This window comes from Ailuropoda melanoleuca, chromosome 2 (genome assembly GCF_002007445.2).
Source record: "Ailuropoda melanoleuca isolate Jingjing chromosome 2, ASM200744v2, whole genome shotgun sequence".
NCBI classification, from domain to species: Eukaryota; Metazoa; Chordata; class Mammalia; order Carnivora; family Ursidae; genus Ailuropoda; species Ailuropoda melanoleuca.
In genome coordinates, this window is record NC_048219.1 from 78,515,089 (window position 1) to 78,525,845 (window position 10,757).

General features: G+C 49.4%; 1 protein-coding gene across 4 annotated transcripts in view; it reads right to left on the minus strand.

Annotated features, from left to right (window-relative positions):
- Positions 1-1,791: 1,791 nt before the first annotated feature.
- Positions 1,792-10,757, minus strand: part of KCND3 (potassium voltage-gated channel subfamily D member 3) — a 226,941-nt gene continuing 217,975 nt past the window's right edge. For 2 of the 4 annotated variants that reach the window (XM_034654085.1, XM_034654084.1), the window contains exons 6-8: positions 9,187-9,243; positions 7,783-8,030; positions 1,793-7,088 (exon numbers count right to left, since the gene is read on the minus strand). In XM_034654085.1, coding sequence (XP_034509976.1) covers positions 6,887-7,088; positions 7,783-8,030; positions 9,187-9,243 — 507 coding nt within the window. In that variant the 3' untranslated portion in view covers positions 1,793-6,886. Of the gene's footprint in view, positions 7,089-7,782; positions 8,031-9,186; positions 9,244-10,757 lie in introns of all 4 variants that reach the window. The other 2 variants (XR_004623354.1, XM_034654086.1) reach the window with 2 other exon arrangements.

The window sequence follows — 10,757 nt, forward strand, 5'->3', positions numbered from 1 at the left end:
TTATCTTGTACCTGTCATATGACCTCTTAGGGTCTAGTTTTCTCATCAATTAAATGAGGGAGTTAGATTTTTAGGCTCCCTTCCAGTTTCTAAGACTTACTTAATAGATGACTAATAAGAAAATCCTTTTTAGTTAGGGAAAATAATAATCATTTCATGAATATAGAAAACCTTTATCAATTCAGGTGATTTGGATGAAGGCTAGTGTGAATTGGTCTAAACTATACTGACCACAACTATTCAAGTTAAGCTTTAACTTAAATTAGGCTAGCAGTATTAATACATAGAGAAATCTTTAGGAAACCTGCAGCGGTGGGTAATTCTGACTCAAGACAAATTATTATTTTGGGTAATAAACGTTTTCTAAAGTAGTTTAAGTATTATGGTAATATTTAACCTTTTAAAAAACATGTGGTCTAAATCTTAAACCCCTGAATATAAAAATTGAACAGGAATTATACTACGTGAAGATCAAATCGTATGAGACAAGGGAGTAGTTTGAAGTTACAGGGTTTTTTCCCCTTCCCCTAAATGTAAGTAAGTCTGTTAATCTTTAAAAATAAGAGGCTATTTTTGACAGGCGTAGCTGACCATTGGAACTAGATCCGTCTGCAGGTTATTCTCTTGTTTTGGCAGAATGTGGTTTTGTGCCTTTGAACAAGCACATATGTCCCCGTTAACAGAGTGCTTTTCAATGAAAACAAACATGCATTTCTCAGTGCACAGCTGGTTTCCAGTTCCTGCTCCAGATTATGTGAGCAATGGATCCGTAGTGACACCTAGTGGGCAATGAGGATATGAGCACTTGAATTTCCTAGCCAACTTCTAAGGCCTTTGAGCACCATGGATTGGCCTTGATGTTCCGCTTCTATTATGGTTTTCATTGATCGGGATGTAGTTGTAGGGAAATTAAAATTAAAAGGATTCCCATTGTTGTTGGGATTGTGTGTTCACATTACGGTGGAATATGAAAATGCTTGTTGTCCTCGCTACCTAAATCAGAATAGGTAAGGTTAGAGCAAATCTTCAAGATACTTAATCCAGTACCCCTATTCATTCTTTTTCTTTCTTTCTTTCTTTCTTTCTTTCTTTCTTTCTTTCTTTCTTTCTTTTTTTTTTTTTTTTAAGATTTTATTTATTTGACAGAGAGACAGCCAGTGAGAGAAGGAACACAAGCAGGGGGAGTGGGAGAGGAAGAAGCAGGCTCCCAGAGGAGGAGGGAGCCCGATGCAGGGCTCGATCCCAGGACTCTGGGATCACGCCCCGAGCCAAAGGCAGATGCTTAACAACTGAGCCACCCAGGCACCCCCAGTACCCCCATTCTTAACACACTGAAGCCAAGAGAAAAGTGCCTGATGGGAAGTCAGGCAAGGAAGCGACACAACCTAAGTCACCTGATTCCGGCACCTCCTGCCGTACCCTACACAGCATTTCATTTTGGGCTTGCTTTTTAGTTTCAGACCCTGGGTCAGATGAAGGATTAAGGATGCGGTATTCTCAGCAGAAGCAGTACTGATAGGTAAAGGCAGGTTTTCTTTCATTATTGCGGGGCTGGATCTCCAAACAGGGCTGTTGACAAAGGCAGCCCAGTGCTTGAGGACATCCCTGACTAAAGCTTACAAATGGGCCAGAACCGTGATCCATGTCGAAGGGCTGCTTGCACTGGGGGGCGGGGGGGGGGCTGCGGAGGAAAGATGAGACTGCCCGTCAGCATCCTGTGAGATGCTGTGGCTTTTCTCTGGCAAGATAGAAAGCCCCTCCGTGTTCAAATTACCCTTATTTTCTAGTGGCTAGCAGGAGAACTGGTATGAAAATAACCATTCGTAATCACTTCAGGGTTTGTGGCACATAGTCTGTTTAATCCAGATTGGATACATCAGCTACAGCAGTGGCACGTGACTCAGTACTGTAAATGATAATACACTTTAACATATGCACTACAGTTTCAAAAGAAGACGACAGGAAACTCAAGAGTTTTGTTTTGTTTTTTTCCATAGAAAGTTTTCACATGTTTATCTTCCTGCAGTTTTGTACAGTATTTCTTCTTTGCCATTGAGATGTTGGTAAGCAAAGCCCATTTATTATACGAAAATAGAAAAGAACACACTTGATGGTTTTCACGATAACATTAACGGAGGGGCGTGACCTCTAAGGAAAACATTACATTGGAATGTCTGATTATCAAAAATATACCATCCCTCCCACCTCCCAGGTTTGTAAAATAGTCTATTGGTCCAAGGAGCCCTCCCAGGACTTGGGTCAGTGCCCTACACTGGTTTGGAGTGACATCAACCAGCGTAGTGAAGTAACCTGCTAAGATAAATGTCATTCCCACACTTGATAAGAAAAACATAGAACATTCTGAATAGAAAACAAGACTCAAAAGGAACCCCTTTAAAGCTGTTTCTTTTTCTGATAGCCACTCACGCTTCATGATGCTGTTTGGGCTCCAAGGGTCATGGGTCATCAAAATGCTTTTCCTTCAACCAGTCATTTTAAAGCTCTGCAAATGATGAGATTTCATAAGGAAATCAGAAAGGGAAAATGAAAGTCGTCCAGGTTCCCGTTTGTCATGGTTACCATGCCAACTAGTTTAGAAGGGACACTAATATTGCCTTCGATTAACAGCATTGGGATCTTTCTGCCTTGTAGTTACCTGATGATTGAGGGGAGGGAGCCCGGACCACTGGACTTCATTAATACCCTCAGAATCTAGGTGTAGGTCCAGTTCAACCATTACCTCTACGAAGTTAAGATGAGGAAAGAAATCTAGGTACACATCTCACAGTACACTTTTCCTGCCTCTGTTCTGACCTGATCCTGAACTGCAGAACTCGTAATTTGAAAACCAGCTCCAGTCCTCAGCACGACCACAGGGGGACCCTCGTTAATCACGCATCAGCATTAACTGGCCACTTTAATTTCCGTTCAAATTCTTTGTTTCTCTTAGTTTCACTTTTCTACTTGCTGACCTTAAACTCCTGTGTGATTGTAGACTAATGTGTTCAACTGTCACTGAGAACCTCCGGTCCTTCGAGCAGGATTCTGCTCAGTTAGTCCTGAACTTGACCCGTTAAGAGACTAGGGGATGAGGGCGTGGTTCACGGTGGTTCTGATGGAATGCTTCCTCCCCCCCAGTCACCACCCTGGAAATCCAAGTATTAAAAATAGAAGCAAACCCCAGAGTCATGCAACATGATGTGAAAGAAAAATCTCAGGACAAGACGTCTCAGCCCTGGGTTGCAATCCGTTCTGCCACTAACTTGCCACATGAATTTGGATAAGTCACTCAGCTTCTTCCCGCCTGTTTTCCCTCTCTGTGGATCAAGGACTTAGTTACTTGACCTACCACCCTCAGAGGTGGTAGAAAGGGTCAAAAGGACTCTAGAAGGTATGCTTTGAAATATTTTAGCCCTCTCCTCACGGGGAAGAGGTAGCATTCAGCTGAATGAAAGCTGTTCACTTGACCTTTTTTTTTTTTTTTTTGACAGAATTGATAGTCCATAGCTGGTTCTACCCAGAGAATGGTGGTTTCAAAAGGATGGTTTGTCCCCAAGGGCTGTTTCCAAGTCGTGTTGCCATTTGCATAAGACTATGTCCCTAGTTACAGCATGAATTCTTTGATGGGTCTTCTCTGAAGAAGCATCGTTCCTCTGAGTGGCAGCAAGTGTAGTGGGGAAAAAGCATTAGACCAACAGCCAAGGGGCTTGTGTTCTGGTCCCAGCTAGGACATTAATGACTGCACGACCTGGAGCAAGTCCCTTCATTTCTCTGGGCCTCAGCCTTCTATATTGTAAAACCAATTAGATAGTCCTTAATCCCTTCTACTTCTGGTATATTCTTAATTCTACCTTTTCTAAGTTTCCATTCATTTGGACGTAGCCTATGATAATAATAGTTTTTTAATGCTCTCTAATGCTGAGTGGCATCAAAAGGGGTAAGTGGTTTTGGGAATCTTCTATTATGCTGAAGTGGTTCAGGAACTATGAAAGCTCGAGGGTCATTTCCCGCGAAAGCCATTGCCTCCAGAAAACCCTGATACCCTGGCTCTGCAGTCACTGGCCAACGAGTTAGACTCATTAAACCGACTCAGCACGCTTAGGCCTTCTGGTTGACTTACGAAAGTCTGCTAGCAGCGTCGTCTTGCTGTATTCTGTTGTGTCGATGCGCCATTTTCCTGGGTTGACGTCTCTTGGACCAGAGGTAAGCTGGGTCTCTTATCCCTGGCTAAGTCTACACTGGGGGATGGAGATGAAGGGGATAGTCTAAAGTCTTTTAGGAACTGGCACAATGTGGGATTTAGAAATGAAATTGAAAAAACAGAAAACAGTTTATTAGGGTCAAAAAATGAGAAACTATTGGAGACACGATTTTTAAAAAACTTGTTCATTAATTTTTGTGGGAAGCACCAAAAGGCTCCCTTGGTACACTCTTGAACAGATCCTGGGCTGGAGATTGTCATTGTTCTAATCCTGTGATGACCTGCTCTTAGACACGGGCAATTTGTATGTGTACGTAATCAATGTTCCCATTTCCCTCTTTATCCCTTACCCCACTCAGTTTTTATGATGTAAACTTGGATACTACAATACTCCTAACTTTGCTCCGTTACCATTCTTTCAAAGGGAAAATTCTGTTTCTAGTCCTTTGCCTGAGATCTACATGGAGTCCAGCCCAGTCCTTTACCTTCCCTAACGGGGTATGTGTATGAAGTGAATGGATGGAAGTACTTGTTCTCAGGTGTGTCTGGGTTGGTGGTGGTGTGTGTGTGTGTGTGGGGGGGAGGTGTGTGCACATATATTCCTCCGTAGTTGTACAGCTTTTCTGTCTACTTAGACTTCAAGCTCAGAAGGCCCAAACTACCCCATTCTCATGGGGTGGTTTCCCCCTCACCAGGGGGAAATCCTGGAGGCCAGGCCCAGAGAAAGGACTCAGTTAGTGGTCGGCGAGGATAGCATGAGATAAAGGTGGAAGGCTCCTCCTGCTCTGCCCTTCTGGCTACTTTCTGCTCAGAGGCCACCTCAGAACCCGTTGACCTTCCCCTTCCATGGGGTCAGCGGAGCTGGGGTCATCGGGAAGCCCACAGAAGGTGTTTCGAAGGTTCCCGACTAGTGAAACTCGTCTAGGTGGTTGTGGTGGGCAGAGAGGTCCTTGGCCCACAGTGACACTGCTGATCGCTAACGTGTAGAATGGATAAGGGTCTTCTGCAGCTCAGAGCCCAGACTAGACAGCCTGCAGCTGGGGAGGGTGGGAAGGGGCTTGTCACTAACCCTGAGGCCCACCTGCCCTCTAAGCAGTGAAAAATGGTAGGAGGATTCCAGAAATGCTTTCCCAGTCCCACCAGGGTGCAAGCCACTTGAACAGGTTCTCCAGAAGTAACATCACCTCACTTGCACGGAGGCGATCAGGCTTCGCCCCCACTTCAGTCACCTTCGGGGACATCAGGCCTGAAGACCCTTCAGACCTCAAACACGTTTCAGGCCAGGCAAGAATCATCTAGAATCGCTTACTTGCTTTCACACTTGCGAGCATCCTTCATGAAGCACACAGGCTTAATCTTCTGCAGCCTTGGGATGGGAACTACCTCAGGCATAAGGTAAGTCAGAAGCTTGCCCTTTCTGCTGGCAAGTGCTTCTGGGGCCTCTTGGCAGGATGCTGGGAGGCTTTATGGTGGGTCCTGAAAGAAGGGTACATAGCGAGGTGCTCCAGGGGCCGACCACAGCTGGGAGCCCTGGGCTCTTCTGTTCTCTCCTCACTGGCACACGCCAGACTTGACGGTGTCTCCTAGGTATTGGCTGTTTCCTGTGTCAAGATCCCAGCAGGAAAAATCTGGCCATTCCCTTTTTTCCCCCAGAAATGGAAACGGCAAAGACCACTGGTTCCAGCCGCAAGGGAAGCACTTTGTTCTATCAAGTGGACTTCCCTCAACCCTAAACTCTCCCGTTTGGGCTTCTTTTCTCTTCCACAGCTGCGTTCACACAGCTGTAACTCCCAGGCACGAGTCTGCAGGGGCTCGGTAGCAGAGAAGGCTTTACCAACGTCTCAGGATCACTGGGGTCCATGTAGAGACAGATGGCTGGACACAGAGAAAAACAGCCAGGGGGGTGAAGCAGAGAGGTACAGAGACAAAGGACAGACGGAGGGTAAGTGTTGCTGTGTGGTCGGTTGGCAGCTCTGTGCAGGTCAGCTGGGCAATGGGGGCCCAGGCTCAGTTGACCTCACCCACCTGGGGGAATGGAGAGAGAACTCAGCAATAACTGACTTCTGAGCCTAAATGCTTTGCTATAAAAGAAGGAAAAAAAAAAAAACCCTCACAAAATGCATTGTTTTGGTTCAAAGGTATTGGGTCCATGGAGAAAAATATTTCACAAAAATCCGTTGGTGTTTTGTTTTCCACCTTTTCCCATGAATAAATATTATCCATTAAGAGCCTTGAAAAAGGTGCTTAAATACACAGTGTTATATTTTCTTCCTGTTTTGCATGTGACAGCTCGGCCTCTGTGCTGCTCTCGGTCTTGTATTTTCCTCACTCGGGTCTCCAGAAACGACTGTTATTGGGTCTGAGGCTCCCCCCTCCAGGCCCTGTCCTGGCACACAGCCTCTACGCCACCCTCCCAGCCATCCCGTCCCCCACCCCCCTCCCTTCCTCCGGCCCCAGCGAGATGCAGTAGCACAGGGCCACGTCCGGTCCGCGCCAGCAGCGGTGAACCTCAGGGGCCCCTTTGCCGCCTCCTTTTCCTTCCAGGCACAAGTTTCAGTGCTAGGTGTGCAAGGGGGCAGGCAGAACGAGTGGGGAAGCGGGGGAGGGAGTGGTCCCAGCGGCCACCCACCCACATGCCAGCCCCCTTTGCTCCCATTCCCCGCACTGGCCCTCCGTCCAGCGGTTTTACAAGGCGGAGACCTTGACGACATTGCTGGCTATGGAAGGAATGTTCGTGTTGGGGCCGGGGCTGGCAGGGGGTGGCCGACTTTCCCCCTCTGGGGTGAGCGCTGGGGGGGTAGGGATGCTGATGATGGCTGTGGTGATCTGGGATGTTTTGCAGTTTGGTCTCAGTCCGTCGTCTGCTTTCAAATTAAGGCTGGAGCGACTGGGATAAAAAAAGAGTGAGTTGGTGACCATGCTTCCTGCTAATGTCCCCGAGTGTCCTTGACCCCCACACATCTAGCTCACGGTAATGAGGAGGAAGAAGCTCCGGCGTCCCTCTGTCTCTGCTCTTGGTAATAAGTCGGTCACTATCCAGTCTAATTATTATTTCTAACAACGATCACGTATACTGGGCTCTGGAATTCAGAGTATTCGTTTTTCTCCCTCCCATAGACGGGTTACCTATCCTTTGTGGCATTTGGCTGTTGTTTTCCCTGAGTTCCTTGCAACTCACTGGAGGCAGTGGGAAGTGGCCGAAAAGGGAGGGAAAAGGTCAGCCCGTGGTTCAAAGTCAACCTGGGATAAGCCGCGTCTAACACAACCATGAAAATTGTTTCCCTGGGAGAACGATCCATTCTTTGCACTGGGGTAGGTGTTTCGCTTTGCTTGGTTTTTTTGTTTTCCCAGTTATCGTTTCTGGCCTCTAACCTCACATTGGGCCTAAGCCTGCTATAGCGCCCTCCCCAGCAAACGAAGGGCTTTGGGTTAACTTGCAAGGGTGAGGCAGGTGGAGGGGCTCCTGTATTGCATCAAGGGATGGAGGGCTCGAGGCTCCGCGAAGGCCGAAGGCCGAGGCCGTTCCCTTCTGGGACGGGCACGACTGGAGCCTCGGGGACCGAGGGGGATGGAGCGCCCACCTGGTGGTGAGGGAGGGCTGCTCGCTGCCCTGGATGTGGATCGTGCTGAGTTCCTGCATGCTGCGCAGGCGCGTGGCCGGCAGGTTGGAGTTGGGCAGGTGCGTGGTCTTCTTACTACGCCGGGAGCAGCAGGTGGTGGTGAGGCCCGGGTGACTGGACAGTGAGGGGCTCCTTGTGGAAGGGTAGTTCTGCATCGAGCTTTCCATGCAGTTCTGCTCAAACATCTGCTCATCGATGAACTCGTGGTTCTGTGGGAAGCAGAAGGAGAAGAAGTAGGAAAGGGGGTGGGAAGGAGGGGGGTGAGCCCCCAGGCTCCGGGGGGCTGCCTGCCTCTGTCTGGGCCTTGAGAGGAGGGCTCCCAGGTGCCTGGAGCACGGTTAAGCATTCGGGAGGGGCGATGTCCCACAGGCATCAAAGGCAGAAAGAAGAAGGCTCCTAGTGGCAGCCCTGGCCTTGAGGTGGAAGGGTGGGGACTGCAGCCGTGAAATCACGATGGGACCTGCACTCCATCTAGGGCTCTGAGCTGACGGGATCCAGAGGGCCTGGAGGGATCTAGTGGCTTCCTCAGAGCTAGAAGCCGACTTGACTGACTCTGCAGGGTTTGCTCAGGATCTCCCGGGGGTGGTGGGTAAGGAGTCGCTGACCCTGGGGAGTGGGTATGCTAAGCAGTCTTGACTGCTGGGTTGCATTTAATGGGTAAGATCCTTATGAATCCTGAGTACGTGTGAGATGGAAGCTTTTGAAGGCGCTGGATTATTCATGGAATTGGGAGATCTTTGCTCTTGAAGGCCTATGGGGTCAGACTGTCCGGGTTATGATTTCTTTTCATTATTGTGTCCTCCCCCCACCTGATTATGGGATGTGTGGATCCTTAATGTATCTGGAGGCATGGGATTCCCTAAGTCAAATGTGAGTGTGGGAAGGAATGCTAACAGCCTCCTGCTGCTGAACCCAGGATAACCGGGGCGGGGGGGAAGCTGTTTGGTCAAGGTGACTCAAAATCTATGGCATTAACGGTCTGGCCGAGGCCACCAGTCTGGAGAGAAGTTGCATGAGAGGAGAGTACAGAGAGAGACCAGCCCTGGCAGCTAGGACCAGGAGTCCCCATGGAGCTGGGGAAGGAGCCCAGGGACACTCACAGGGGACCGACATGGCTGCCACGTTCTGCCACCCTCTCCAAGCCCTTGGGGAGGTCAAAGGAGGGAAGCAGACAAGCAGTCGGGTAGTGCAGCACGAACCCCCAACAGCCTGAGCTGCTGCTGGGGGTGGCAGTAGAGGTAGGAAAAGCCCCAGAAGAATCGACAGCACATGCAGAGAACCAGACCAGGGGGTAAAAAGAGGAGAATCCACAGACTCAGAAGAACCAGAGAGAAAAAGAGCAATTGAATTTTAAAAAAGTGATACCTTGATGGTAGAAGTTCGTACAGATAACAGGGGATCATCCACAAGATAAGACAACCCCTGCGGGACAACGTGCCAGCAGAAGATAAAAACACCATTGATTGTACATTCCAGCATTCCCAAGCTCAGTTCTGACATCCAGTCCCCCCAGCCCAGCATTCCACCCAGGAGTCCAACATTCCAGCCCTTGCTCCTGGCATTCTCTCTCCCTTGGCTCCAACACCACCCTGCTCAAACCCCACGTTCATTCCTCCCATCCCCACATTCTGCTGCTTCTTGCCCAACATTCCTCCCCTGAAGTCCAGCATTCCATATCTTTCACCCCAGCCCTTCCCGCCCCCAACCCCACAATCCGACATTCGCTCCACAGATTCAGCATTCCACCCCTTCAGTGCCAGCATTCCGTCCCTCCATCCCCAAAGTCTCCGTTCTTCAATGCCAACATTCCAGCCCCTCAAACTCAAACATTTTTACCCATATCCTTTCAGTTGACGCATTCCACCCAGCACATGCAACTTGGAAAGGGCAGTTGGGTCCGGGCCTATCCCGTTGGCAAGCTCTGAGTCTTTGAGAGAAGTTCTAGATACGCATATGTAGTTCTTGACAGTAAGACATATCTGATAAATCCTGGAAACTAGGGTTCTCGGGGTACTTTCCCGCTTTGGAAGCCCTCTTTGGGTTCAACTGCCATTCACAGTGTCCGCACTGGGCTCATGGTAAGAGTCATCTGACGTCTATTCCCCCTGCATCTAGAGGCCGGGATATGGGACGTTCAGAAGTAGAAAGCTCCTTCCCTACGGTGCTGAGCCCTGACCGTGGGCTCTCTGGGGAGGGCAGGCCTAGAAGGCACAGGGAAAGGTTGCACTTTGTCTCTTGGGCTTGTCCATCCTGACGTCCCCACTTCCCTGCTGTTCCTCGAACTTTTTGCCAAGGGTCCAGGGTTGGCCCCACTGCCCTTCCTTTCAGTCTGTTTGTGGGGCACAGGCAACATGCCACATTCCAGCTACAGTGTCCTAAACCATGGCTCTATTTTAACAGTCTTGCAGAATCTGAACTCCCTGGGCCCTATAGGGTGACTAAGAGGGAGACAATACAATCCCTGGCTAGAGAAATAGAGGCACCACCTCCTTCATTCACTCTAAGGAGCGATGGAGGGAGCAAAAGGGACCCACACATTGCATCAGCCTAGCCCCCGGGACAGGACAAAAACTGACGCCCTTCTCCACTGCCCTGTAGCAATCTAGGATAAATTCAGCCTGAGTTTTGAAGAGCGATGCCCATCCGGACTGAGAAACCGAGAGGCAGAGCCCTTAGCTCTCGGTCATCACGAAAACGGGCTCTCGGGACCATGTAGGGGTGGGCAGAAAGGCTGGGGGCGATGGCCTTCTATCTGCTGCAGGATGTAGCAGGCCTCCTACCCTGGAGACTGCGCCCCACCCCCCCCACCCCCCCGCCTTGGGGTCTTCCTCCCAAAGGTTGACAGAGACCTCCTCACTGGTTTTTGGATCTGAAGGGGACAGACTGACTCCTTGTGCAGCCTGGGCCCAGGGCGAGGGCGTGGTGCAGAGTTCCAC